At 36.4% G+C, this 14789-nt stretch overlaps 1 protein-coding gene across 1 annotated transcript in view; it reads right to left on the reverse strand.

Annotated features, from left to right (window-relative positions):
• LOC113239921 overlaps positions 1-14789 on the reverse strand; it is an 82373-nt gene that overhangs the window by 41678 nt on the left and 25906 nt on the right. Inside the window, exon 3 of the mRNA XM_026477082.1 lies at positions 3907-4042. Coding sequence (XP_026332867.1) covers positions 3907-4042 — 136 coding nt within the window. The remainder of the gene's footprint in view (positions 1-3906; positions 4043-14789) is intronic.

Genomic DNA, 14789 nt, shown 5'->3' on the forward strand with positions numbered 1-14789 from the left:
TATAAGTTCGGACACATTTTAGCGCGGATCCGACGTCCATATAATTGTAAGTCAATTGTCGTAGCCATTGGAATAACAAAGTAGTAATGTTAAATCCCTCTCCTGTGAAACTTGGCTAGGTGCGGATACGCGTCTTTTCCAATACTACATACGCGGATTTGAACTATCTCCGACGTTATCATGTTCACTGGCTAAGAATTGCTCTGCTGAGACCGGTTGGCGTGTCCGAGAACATATCCACTGTGGCACTAAGCTCATTGTGCAATGTGGACAGACGGGAGACAGGCGAGTTGAGACCTAGTTTAGTTCTTCTAAATAGTGTTGACGAAGGGTAACAATCTTACGAGTCTATGTGCAATGGTAAATTTGAACATTGCGGGTAGTCAGTTTTTTTAATAATTAATCAGTACAGAGTACTAAAAAAACCGACCTCAAAAGTCATTCATCCCCTAGTTTGCCACCCTTAGAGGTGAAATATTTTGTTCAAATTTAAACGGGACCACATGTGAGAAAGAATCATCAAAATCGGTTCACGAATGCTAGTAGATAGAGATATTAGAGAGATAATACGAGTTATCGCGTAACATACACACACAAAAAAACACACAGTCGAATTGAGCACTCCTCCTTCTTTAAAGTCGGTTAAAAATATTAGACAACATCACATACGTTGCTCTGATCCCATAGTAAGTAACTAAAGCACATGTGTTATGGAAATCGGAAACGACAACGACACCACAAACACCCAGACCCGAAATAATATAAAGTTATTTTCTATATTGACCCGGCCGGGAATCGAACCCGGAACCTCAAAGATGGCGACACCGTGAAAACCGGTGTGCAAGCCACTGGAACACGGAGGTCGTCAAAAGAAGTTTTTAACCGACTTAAAAAAATTCGAAATTCGACTGTCTTTTTTTATTTGTGTGCATGTGGGTACCTCTGCAGTGGTTTAAATTTGAAAAAAATATTCCTCCTCCAAGCGTGGCAAATTTGGGGATGAAGTCGGTTTATTGAATTTTTCTCCTCTCTCCGTTAACATGAGAGATAACTTAAAGATATTAACATTATGAAAATGTTATTTATGTTAAAAAAATAAATAACGCACACACTCAACATAGCCCCACACTAGGGAAAATTACACCCAAACTCACGAGATAAATAATTGTAGGCCATACAACTATTTCTCCCGGCCCGGGAATCGAACCTGGGACCTCTGTGTGGCAGTCCGGCATGGTAACCGTTCGGCCACAGAGGCAGTTAAAAAAAATAATTTTTTTATTGAAAAATAATGACAGACATAACATTAATACCAGGAATAAAAATAACGAGCTGTTCTTGACAGTCGTCTTCATAAAATCTCAAATTCATTGCATACGCTTCCATAATAAGATTCCGATTGATATTCAAAATATCCCATTTACAAGAATTAAGACTATGGTAAAACAAAAACTTTATACTAAAGGTTAAAACTTGGTTTAATATTAAAAATAGATGTAATTCCACAAACGTTTATAATTATGTTATTTAAAATTTTGTGTTCGGAAGTTAGGTCCAAAAGATCTCTGCGTTTTTCAAGCGATAACATTTTAAACATTTTCAGTCTCGTTTTATAAGAGCGTACCTATTCTACTAACCGCACCAGCCGTACTACGCCACTACGCCAATTTTATGTTTTGGTTATTTTTGCAAACAGCCATATTTATTTACAAATATTATGCTCCCTGAATTTTATGAAAAATAAAATAAAAAAACAAAAAACAAAATTCGAAAAAAATGGCTAAACAGCACCTCCAATTAACACTTACACCGAATTTGTGGATAAAAAAAACAAAAAACAGAACACGTGCAAAAATTAAGTTGGCGTAGTGACCATTGGAGAAAAGAAAAGATGACGAGGTCAGTTCAACCGAATCAATGACTGGACAACATTAGGAGACTACTTTCTACTAGATATATTGTGTCGACAGATCGTGCACAAACTGATATATGATAATATAAATTGTCTCCGTGGCCGAACAGTTGCCATACTGGCCTAGAAGTCTCAGGTTCGATTCCCGGGCCGGGAGAGATACTTGTGGTTCCATGGCACCCGCGATACAGGGTTTACCTCTAGTGCAGGGCAGAGAACAGAGTGCAGGGATATGAGTGTATGCTTTGCAAAATGTAGATATTTCATCTTCCAAATTAAAACCGTAATGCTTAGATATTTTTAGTCTTTATTATATAGCGCCTCGGGCATGTTCGCAGCGGCGCAAGTCGACTGCTTCTACACGATCATGCGCAAACGTGTATCGGCACTGGTGAGCAGGGTACGGGCCAGCTCCAACACCATCTTACGCATGATAGCGGACAGGTTCGACTGTCTGTATATATACGCACTTGTCACTTTCATGTCATTACTAACACATAAGATCATAAGTAATTTTGTTACTATCTGTAGATTTTAATCAAGCCAATTTTTAATTTTCAACGTTTTTTTTAAATATAAAATATAAGTAACATGACAATAATATAATTTGAAATATGAAATATGGATTGTAATTATCTGAAATAAAATATTTTTATTTTATTTATTTACTCAGGGGCTTTGATCGTTATAAATAAAGCCCAAGGAACAGTAATGATGTGGCAACTACAATGTAATATTTTTTCGCCAACAGACTGCTCAATCCTATATTACTAATCGAAGGCCATGTTGACTATATCTAAAGGTAAACTACTCTACGCAAGACTATCATCCAATCGGTGTCGCAAGCGCAACTGTTCTAAACTCGCCGTCCTCGATATTAAGACAAGACGTTTCGTTCAGCTTTTGTTTTATCATAATCTTACAATTTCAAATCGATTTTACGAAATGGCGTGAAAGAAATTTCTATTTAGCAATGTCCGCCTGTTTTATATTAGATTATTATTATTTAATATACTTTATCATTGTTCATGTAATTCTTCATAATATGCAATAAAAAAGATTTCGTTAATTCAATTGATGTTTAATAACTGAAAAATATAGACATATTTAGTGGAAAAAAAGTTAGAATATAAAATGGAAACAATTATATTTCAAGAAATAGGAATTAAATTGACATCTTGTAACATCCATCTTAATACAGGCTGTATGTATCTTTATAATTATTTTTTTTAGATTTTGTAACAAAGCAGAAAATGCTGAAAATTGTAACACTTTAACATTGATTACATAGTTCGGCTCTAGGGAACACTGTATCGCGGGTGCCATGGACACACACATACACAACCACCAATTACACCCAAACTCACGAGAAATGTAGGCCATACAAATATTCCTCCCAGCCCAGAAATCGAACCCGGGATCTCTGCTTGGCAGACCAGCATGGTAACCGTTCGTCCACAGTGGCAGTTAAAAAGTTTTCAAGTACATTTTATTTATCAACCACCTGACAAACCTATAATTAGTAGGAAATTAAAACAAGTGAATGAAAAAATGACAGTCGACTAATTTTCTATTTTTAAATTGGACCTAAAATAAAATAACCGGCCAGATTTTTGAAAAAACACTGAATTATTTTGGAGATGTTCCCAGCGTTCTGCTAAATTTGCCTCTTACCAGACATGTAGCCCCAGGTCTTCAGTTATGACCAAAATGTCTGTAATAAATGAAATTAAAATTCTCTCGTCCGATAACAGACAGCGAATGACATCCCCCTTGAATTTGAGAGAAATAACAAGAGAATTTATCTTAGGACATACTCCAATTTTAGATAAAATCCAGCCTCATTTGGATTTATCGGAAATGAAACCTGGGACTTCTCATGTGGTACGAAGAACACTAACCGCTGTAGTCATCGGCAATATATAAATCAAAATTGTTACTCTTAATCTAAATTATCGCATTTTAAAGTGATCATGAACACTAAGAAAACTCACCCTTTGAAGTCTAAATGGTGTGATGCGAGGATCTCTGGGAGGGATCCCCAGAGAGTTCTGTGAAGATCCGTGACTGGTACTCCCCACCAGCTGGCGTACCAGTAGCGAACAGTCGACGACACAACGCAGTGGACACCTGGCAACAAAGAAACATAATCATATTAAAAATCAAGTACAATACAAAATCAATTTAGTATGGCTATTTGAAAAGATCTTACGAACTAAGATAAGCAACAAACAATTTAGGATTTTTTAAAATTACATCAAGTAATGAGATGCAAGTTGTGTACCGCTCAATTCGCAAAGGCCTGAGGGGTGATGGGTGGGTGCGCTAAATGCTTTACCTGAATTCTAGTTTTGAAATATTTATTTACTCATCAGGTCGTTTTTTTAAAAACTGTAGGTACTTCGTAAAATAACAACTGCCGACTCTTTTCTTACTAATCCAACAAAGTTAGTTCTGCAGGCAGATTATCAAATTTAAAATAAATGCTAATACGTAAAAGTGTTTAAATTAGTTGTTTGCACGTGCTTTACCGAGACGACTCACTCTTTTATTATTGTATTCTAAAAATGAAGCGCTAAGATGAATTGGTTCAAATAATATTTCGCCAACCATATATACTTATCTTATACGTTGAACATTGCCCAACCAGCCTTAGTAAATCTGACCCGGACAAGCAGTGTTTATTACGGGGCGGACGCAATTTAAGGGAGTGGCACGCTCGGGATTGTAAAGGGAAAACCAATCAGCCGTGGCCGGTGGCCAAATTCCTGCCGGCGACGCAGCGGGTGATAGAATGTACACAGTTAAGGTAGTTATGTTTATCATATACAAAATCTATTTAAAAATGCCTTATGTAGCAGTGGCGAAAGTCATTTGCAATAAGGTAAGACAACGTAAGAGGTCACAATAGATGCTGCAATGCGTGATGTATAGAGTATCACCATATTTATCGGCGCGGATTTGTAATAAGGTCGTCAGAAAAACTTTTATGACCTTATGAATAAGAGCGAAAAAGACATTTATTTATTAGGTTATTTAAAAGAAAGAAATTTATTTCAAGCTAGAAATCTTATAAACATCAATAAGGTTTTGACGCATTATTTTGTACTACTACCTATAAGGGAACGCCCACTTTACACTTTCTGTTGTTCGTTTTCTATGATTTGAACCACATTTAAACTCTCCCGCTGATCAAAAAACAACAAAACAATTCATAAAAAACAGCGAACAAACAGCCAATTTAAAAAATAAACAAATTTATAATCCTGCTGTTTAAAAATGTCACTTTCGCTGAGTCACCTTATTAACTTTCTTATAATAACACCTACAGAGACGCGACTGTCAAACATTTACCTTTCTCTCTTGCACCTGTGCGTTGCTAACTTTTGTAACTCTAGCGGAACTCGATACATTTCGGCTTGCACTGCATTTTGTATGCGTTAAAACGGGACGGAATATTGATTTATGGCATATGAAAGCGCTATGGACCGGTAATATTATCGCAGAAATTTTTTAGTTTTGATTTGTGTTTAAAACGTGTGAACTTGTAAATGCTATGTGGTAGTTGTACAAGGTCAAGAGCGCGTCAGGTTTGATACATAAAGATTTCAATTCATCTCTGTGCCGTGTGCGATAAGAACGGTTCAGTGTTAAACTTGATTGAGCAATTTGATCACTTGATTATGCGGCGGTGCAATGTAAAGTTATAATGATTCGTTAAAAAATGAGGATTTCGATTAGTGGTGCCCCACAGATGTTCGCGATTTAAAGCTCTAAAGTCGCGTTGGTAGGCGGGACGATGACCGATGGACCAAGGTGGTCACTGAGTGGTACCCGGTAGGAGCGAAACGTCCTCGAGGTAGACCACCTGCTAGATCGGAGAATATCGTATATAGTCGGGTGGCCGGAAGATTGTGGAGGATGATTGCACTGCACTACACTACACTACACTACACTATAGTATATTTAATTATATATTATTTTTAGACTATACATATAATTTAATTTTAATTTGTAGTATATTTTATAAAACCAAAAAAACCAAATACAAAGACACGACGCTAGCACATAGAAAAATTCGTGCGGTCCGTTGGTTCGTTCCGTGTCTTAGTTGGTATAGCGTCTGACACGGTATGCAAGAAGACGTCAGTTCGAATCCGACCGGATCGAAGGAATTTTTTCTGAGTGTTCGATCTTTGTATTTATAATTATAACAAACTAGTGGAGTAATTTCACAAAAAAGAATTGAATATCAATTCAATAAAAATTCAATTAGTATATTTTATATTTTTTTCATTATATTTATTTGGATATTTTAAGTTTTGTACATGAATTGCATATTTGTCTCATAATTGATTCATTGAGTGTACACGCCACACAAACACTACCCATACATATACTATCCACTATGTTAACTTAAACGAGGAAGTAATTTTTGAGATATCATTAAAAATCATAACCCAGTTTTAATATTGAAATTGTTTAAAGTTATTTTAGCTAAGTATCGTAAGTTCCGGTGCATGCTACATGTTAACTGACTTTGACTGTTATAAAATAGGAATTTTGGGCTCTTTTTCATCAGTTAACATGTAGCATGCATTTTATATACCTGACAGGCAAATAACTCCACTCCACCTGATGTTAAGTGGAAAGTGGTATCCAAACGCGAAGGAACCGGGGTTAAGGTTTAAAACGGATATTTGACCACATGTCACTTAGCCGCGCTCTAGTTAGTGGACGGTAGTATACCCAGCAGTGGGTGTTAACGGGCTGAGATGATGATAAAGAAGGGCGCGTTCCTATTATATCGTGACGACAGATAGTGGTGCAGTTAAAAGTATCTTGCGTTGCAGTGTAAAGCGGCTTGTATATTGAAATTAAAAATTATTCACACATCGACTCTTTTGAAGTTACGACGATAGAATGTCGCGACAATGGGTTGAGCTAGAACGACAGTCGTCAGGCGATAAATAAAAGGCCACGATAAAAATGTGGCGACATATAATCGCAGTTTCAAACGACTCTGTCGTGCAAACGACAAGGCGGCTGCCGTGAAGCTATAAATTGTCGTCACGATCTAGTGGGAACAGCTAGACAAGACAGTCGTTCAACGATAAAATAAATGTCCACGATACAGTCACGACAGATAGTAGTGATTACGGGAACAGGCTAGACGTGACAGTCGTCCAACTAGAAATAAAACTTTACAACATAATGGGAACGCGCCACTGGCACTGCCACGGACAGGCGTGTCGTTTACCACCAGGCGTACGACTTGTTCATCCCGTCATTTGGTATTATAAAAAAAACGAATCACAGTATTGTATACATGCAATTCACATAAATAATAATAATAAATAACGCAAACACTCATAGTCCCGCACTACAGAAACCCAGTGTCGCGGGTGCCATGGACACACACATAGAACCACAAATTACACTCAGACCCAAATTCATGTGATATAATAAAATGTACGTCATATTTCTCCCAGCTCATTCATCGAACCCGGGACCTCTGGGTCACGGAAGTAATAATACCATTAAGTACGTTAAATTAAAAACTCATCTTTTGAAAGTCTTTTTAAAAGTAATATATAATAATGACCCACTACTCGCAATATGTTTTTAAGGTCATTATGTTCACGCGGAAACATTTAGCACAGTTTGGGCGAGTGGAGGTGATGGGTGGGCCTCGGTCGTGCGGGACAACTCCGATTAGTACCGCGTCGCACTGCACTTCACGAAAAAAACCCGCAGGTTATAGGACCGACCTACTATGAGCACCTAACTGCCGAACTAAAAAACGAATCTTGTGAGCAAACGTTCAGGTGCAGACTGAAGAACCTATTATTGGAAAAGTCCCTTTACTCATTAACAGAGTACACTCAAAGTATTTAATAAATCATTAAATTATTATATTTATTAATGAATTTGACATTCACCGTATTATTATACTGTAATATACAGTTATTAGTTGTTAAGAATCCATATTGACATTTTCTGTATACACTTGACATTGTTAGTTACATTGACTTACAAATAAATGGACGACGGGTCTAATACAAAAACCAAGAAAAAAATGTCCCAAGTCAACCTATTTAAACGTAGTGACATGTAAAGGAATATGAAAAAGCTAAAACGTTGAATTTAAATTGTAATGTCATCGCAGTACTGTCTAATTTTGCTTGCTTCGCTGTCAGTCGAACAAACGAAGACTAAAGCGTAAATGACGCTCTGTATACGATTTTAACGCCCTATAAGTTCGGACACTTTTCAGCGCGGACCCGACGTCCATATAATTGTAAGTCAATGGTTAGTTACATTAAATTATTTATTAGTTTAATTGTACATTACTGTGTACTTATGACTCACTATTATATAATTATTTCTTCATTATTTTGTAAACTGACGCTCACTTTTCGAAGAGTAGTATAAAATGAGATGTAATTGTATTTGTATGAAATTTGTAATGTTAAGAGAAATAAACTATAGAATATATTATATGGTTTTCGCCGTCAATGACCATATGCGGCGTTAGAAGATACCTTTCTTTAGAAGATACCTTTTTTAGGTTTCAGTAAGTACTGAAGAAAAAACTTAAGAGTCGATACTACGTTAGCTCGAATTCTAATTTATCCCGTACTAATACGGTTCATTTTGCATGGGTCGAGCGACAGGGACACTCGCTTTATTTTTGCAAACAAATTTAAAACCATTTGAATAATGTATATCGTATATTGTACTTGTTCTATTTAGTTCTATTCATATTAAAAAAATCATTGGTGTAAGTACAGCTGTAATACTGCGCACGCGCAAAATAGGCGCTTTGTCGTCGAGTTGCGGAAACCAGCCCGTTGCACCAAGTACCAAGTACCAAGTACTGCGGTTTTCTTGTAAAATTTAGAGGTAAGTTTGTATAAAACAGTGCCACTCAGAGCTTTAAATTGCAAAGATCTGAGGAGCACTATCACTGTGCCAGTCTGTGGTGCCAGATTATTTCGAGGGGTCGTGAGGCGACTAAAAACGTGACTCGGCGATATTTAGTCTATGTTTGAAATAGGAAAAGGCGATTTTAGGCTACTTAATAAAATGTCTGGGGAATTACAAACTTGGTTGGGGATTTTGTGGGGAATGGAGTTGTTTCTACGTGTAGGGTATTTGGGAAATAAGACAATTTAAGAAGAACTGTTTTCCTTAGTTTTTAGGGATTTTATGGCTTGGGCGAATATCGGCTACTTAACACACATAAATTGGCGAATTAACTTCGCAATAGTCTGGCAACACTGGCGTCCGTCACCCTGAGACATAAGTTCAGTACTATTCAGTACAAGGTGGCAGTAACACCCTGGACGAACTCTTTTACAAGGCACTCTACTGCTACTAATTTTTTTAGCATTTCATTTAATTGTATTTTTTTATATTTAGGAATTGTGTTTTCGCACCGTATAGTTTTACTATATATTTTTTCCAAATTGGTTGACTTAACACTTTCATTGTTATGCAGAAGTAATCAAAGACATTTGAGATTGTGTCGACTGTTAAGCAAGTGCTAATCAATACCAGTACATGCAGACCCGGTTCAGCAGATTAGTACCGTTTCTATTTAGATGAGAATAACTACAGCCGGTCTATTCTTAACGCGGGCAGTCTGATTCATAGAGTACAGACAGACAATATCGAGGTACAATGGACTTTATTCTATGTATATTGAGATCGAATTCGTAAATACCCACAATTTACTAATTTGACAAAACAATTTATAATTATAATAATTGTAACATTTTTATTGAAAAAAAAACCGACCTCAAAAGTTATCAACTTTTTTCGAATTCCATGGGGTCTCCTCGTCAGATTCTGACTTCTTGGTGACAATGGGACTGTATCAGACTCCTTTGTACATTTTGTATTTTCTGTTCTGGTTGTAATGGTGATTTCTTGATGTATATACATGTATTGTGTCAAGTGAAATGTCGACTTTTATATGCGGAAAATAATTAGTAATTTGTGATACGAGCCCGGAACAGCATCACGGACCATCTCGAGAGTACACACTTTCAAACTTTCAAAAAAAAAAAAGAATTTTCAAAACCGGTGATCGATATCTGAAAACATACATACAGCCGAACGTATAACCTCCTCCCTTTTTTTAAAGCCGGTTATAAAACAAAATGTAATGTTCCCGACAACCACACCAATCTGGTCGCAAACTGTATAATACCCTGTAGTGAGTTCCAGAGCAACTGACAGCTGCAACATCTGACATTTAAATAATTTTACTTAGTAGAATACGGAATTGTGGCCTTATTGTGTAGTTCAATTATAATAATTACTTCATATATAACACAAAAAAACAACGGATTATACTTGTGCCCTTTAGTTCTATTATAAGCCACGATTGTCGATCGTATATGTAAAACGTGACAATTATAGCAAATGGAAGGCCTTTGGAGCGGTTACAAAGGCGACTTTTTAGCGCTTTAAATCGCAAAGCTCTGAGAGGCACTGCCACTGCGCCCTTCACCCTAAGACGTAAGTTGACAAGTCTCATGTGTCTGTAATTTCACCAGCACCCTTATCCGTCAAGACCGGAACACAGTTATGCTGACATTACTGCTTGGCGGCAGAAGCAGTAATGTCAGCATTATATCAGCATTAGAAGTATCGATGCAGTTGCGCGTTTGCGTCGATGCTATCGCCTATAAATCGCAAGTGTAGCGATGCAAACGCGCGTTCGTGTGCATCGCTGCAAAAGTCAACGTGTGTAACCACTCTTAATCGTGAGGATCGTGGTAAGCTTCTAGTTTACTTCTGGAGTGATCAGTCTCCATTGTTTCGGTTCCGTGCGTTATATTACTTTCACTTGATCTTTCCTCAAGTCTCGATATTACGATTAAAATTAAAATCGTCGAATTTAATTACTTATCAAGCTTTGGTTTTTTAATTGCGGTACAAAGCACGAAGCACATTGAAGCCTTTCACAGATAAGGGAATTGGAAGTAACAAAAATCAATACCACATACACTAGCCACATTTTTATTTATTTAATAAAAAGGAAAGAAATCACTTGGCATTTAAGTTATTGGTAAATGTTTACAAAACGCTATAACTTGAGCCTTTTCGAGGCGAGGGTGAATAGGCATTATGTTGTGAACAACCGTTGGGATCCTTCTTCGACGTGCAAGTTTCATCAAGATGTTTTTCTTCACCGTAAAGCTCATTGTTTAGAAATTACATTTCGCACATAAATTCCGAAATACTCACTCACTGCCACATCTTTATTTGTTAGTACAGTTAACAGCACACTACGGAACAAGATCCATCAATGAGTAACTTGATGTACTGCCGTCTGCACATAACTAAAATGACACAGTTCTGCGTTGAAAAAAAATGTCATCATAAATTAACACGTTTTTTTGCACCGGAATAGATCAGATTATTTTGAAGAAAAAAAAACAATATTTGCTCAAACAACATCATATTTCCTTATTCATTATTTGAATTTGTAATACTTTGTGTCCTCTTAAATCGCTACACGAATGAAGTGCAAAGTGGTAATTAAAGGTACATGTCGTGGCACATTTGTACCATCGTTGAACAGGTTGAACTAGCCAAGCAATGTACTTCTACTTATTTTAAATGACGCAAATTGACATAGAATCCTAATTATGACAACTTTTTGTAAATGTTTACACATTCGATAGAAAAACCAGTCTTGTAGAATTAGTAACATACATATATGACCAGATAGAACGTGAAGGATGGGAATTCCCATATACATAGCGAGGATTATGATACCGGAGTGGTTTGTCGTCGAGTTTCGCCTCGACATTTCGGAATCTTAGTATAATAAAGCCACATAGGATCATTAGTCAATAAAGATTTTATCACGTTAAGACGAGTCATCGCGGGAGAAACTGTTTGGCTAGATTAAATGGTTTAGGTATTCACTATTAAATACGGATCTTACAAAAAATATACGATACACCTAAGGATATTGTCTAAATAATGTGTTAATTTGTTACATGATAGGATGCTCTTTATCCGATCATATCAAATCGTGAAAACAGGCTAAAACAAAAGAAACGGACAATATAGGCATAAAAAATCAAACTTTGTACATAATTTTTATACGGAGGTATTTCTCTTTAAGTACTAGAGAGAAGCCCTATTAGTTATTGAATTTCCATTTATCCCAAAATTTGAAAATTGCGCAGCGGTTTAACGACACGTCGAACCGCCCGTTGCCCCGTCAGTCGACATCGGCGCAGGTCGACGTCGGATCTGTGGCAAATTACAGCGTGCGTATTGGCGGACGTGAGGGGCAACCCCACACATCTCGCCTAAAATCTAGGCTCGCATTGGAATGCCTCTTCTTAACAGCGCATTATGGACCCTGTAGGGCACCGCAAATTATGGGGAGAGAGAGAGAGAGGAGGAGGATTTACTCTTTACAATACTATTGTGAAATTTAGGAATGTCGTTTTGTCTTAAGTTTACATGAGTTCATATTTGTACATTAAAGAAAGAAATATTCTTTTCATTTAGATCAAATAATAATACCTCAGTACAGAGTATTATAAAAACCGACCTCAAAAGTTCGTGGAATTTCATATATTTGCCAAGTTTTAGTGAAATCGGTTACCGGTAAGGATGCGACACCGGATTCATCCCCTAGTGTGCCACCTTTAGAGGTGGAATATTTTCTTCAAATTTAAATGGGACCAATACCGAGCTACCCTTTTTCCAACAAAAAAAAAAACACAAAATCGGTGCACAAATTTTTTAACGCGAGGAGTGATCGTGTAAGACACATACAAAAAAAAAAATTAACTGAGAACATCCTCCTTTTTAAAAATAGGAAACTATAGTGTTTATTGTATTATTTATTAAATATTATTTGATTAGAAAATAAATAGCATATGATTTTTATTATCAATTGATAATAATTGATTTTTTGCTTTCACACATTTGTACTGTATAACATTATGGTAAATGCAATATAGAATATAATTTAATTAATGAAAACGTAATTTCAGTCGATCACAAGGCGATAAAAGTTTTGACATTGTGCTGATAAATTCCATTCTATTATCTCCGCTACATAAGCTAGAAATATTATATAGATGTTGTTTATCTCGAGGTGAACGCTCCGCACCGGCCGCGTGAGCGATCGGTGCACGCGCACCCTAAACGAACTAAACTGAGTCAATTATGTCCTTAGAGAAGGTTAGAGACTAAAGATAACATGTTCACGATCTGGCTAACGTGGTTAATTTCCAGATAAAAGGTTATATTAGAAAGTCTACTGTTAATAATAGATTTTTTTAGAATTTTTACGTTTTACGCGATTGTACCTAAGGATTGCCAAAACAGACGCTGGTTCGTATCCAGCCAGATCGAAGGAATTTTTGTTTGATCGTTGTATCCATAATAATAAAAACTACTTGAGACCAGATTTTTTTGAAGGAGGTTTCCCACCACTAAATAGCGCTTGTACGTCATCGGAAGTGCAAAAAATGTGATAAGCTTGGTTTTCATCTAGATCGCGGTACTAGCGGTGTTTATTTAGATATATGTCTGTGGAAGAGAGGAACAAGTCGTGGGCCTGGTGGTAGGCGACACGCCTATCCATAACAGTTACAGCTTTTAAAAACAGTTAGAACTCGTTCGACTTATGGGAACTTACCCAAAGTATGCATAGCTGAAATATCATTAAACAATGTCAATATTCTAAAAGTGAGTTAAGGTTTTTTATGACATCTCAAAAAAATATTTTGTCACTTAGCCGCATTGACTTACAATTATATGGACGTCGGGTCAGCGCTAAAAAGTGTCCGAACTTATAGGGCGTTAAAATCGCGTCATTCACGCTTTAGTCTTCGTTTGTTCGACTGACAGCGAAGCAAGCAAAATTACTGACAGTAGACAGTACTGCGATGACATTACAATTTAAATTCAACGTTTTAGCTTTTTCATATTCCTTTACATGTCACTACGTTTAAATAGGTTGACTTGGGACATTTTTTTCGTGGTTTTTGTATTAGACCCGTCGTCCATTTATTTGTAAGTCAATGCTTAGCCGAGTTTTTGTTAGCGTAGGGCAGTAATGTCAAATGGGTAAGATGGGTGAAACTACTGCCACCTTAGCTACTTCTGCCGCCAAGCGATGTGAACATTGCTGTGTTCCGTTTTCGAAGAGCAAGGGTGCTGGTGAAATCACAAGCACATGAAACTAGTCAACTTCCATCCATTCCATATACATACACACACACACACACATATATATATACACACTCGATGTCAACTTGCGTAATAAATGTAATAATAATCAAAAATAAATCATCGAACGACAATGTTTTGTTTAGTTATTGTTAAATAATGAGTGTTTATGATAAAGTCAAGTTAATTATGTACAAAATTTTATTGCATAACAGAGACCAAACAATTTGAGAATCTTAAATACAAGAAATATGTAATTGTAATTCCTAAATTACTGAATGAATTGCCTGCGTGCATTCAAGATTCGTATGTGGAAGGAAAATGTAAACACAAACTGAAAAAATACTTATTAGAGCGAATCGCTGTGGACGTTATCCATCCACAGCGATTCGCAGTGGCATAAGTTTATAATAAAAAAAAAACTCCTCAACGCCTCCTTTTTTAAAGTCGGTTAATGCGTGTAAAAAAGTCCATAAAACGTGTCCATTTTATTAAAATTAAATAATTTTAGCCTGGAAAATACAAACGATAAGTTAGTACAAACATAACCATGTAAGATAAGCATTATTTTGCGATATCATTGTATTCTAAGAGTCGACTTTGATAAACGGTGTTTTTAATAAAAAGTTATGTTAGTTAAACAATATTTATTTGCGGT

Source organism: Hyposmocoma kahamanoa, unplaced genomic scaffold, assembly GCF_003589595.1.
Source record: "Hyposmocoma kahamanoa isolate Upper Pololo Valley unplaced genomic scaffold, ASM358959v1 117, whole genome shotgun sequence".
In the NCBI taxonomy this organism is placed as follows: Eukaryota; Metazoa; Arthropoda; class Insecta; order Lepidoptera; family Cosmopterigidae; genus Hyposmocoma; species Hyposmocoma kahamanoa.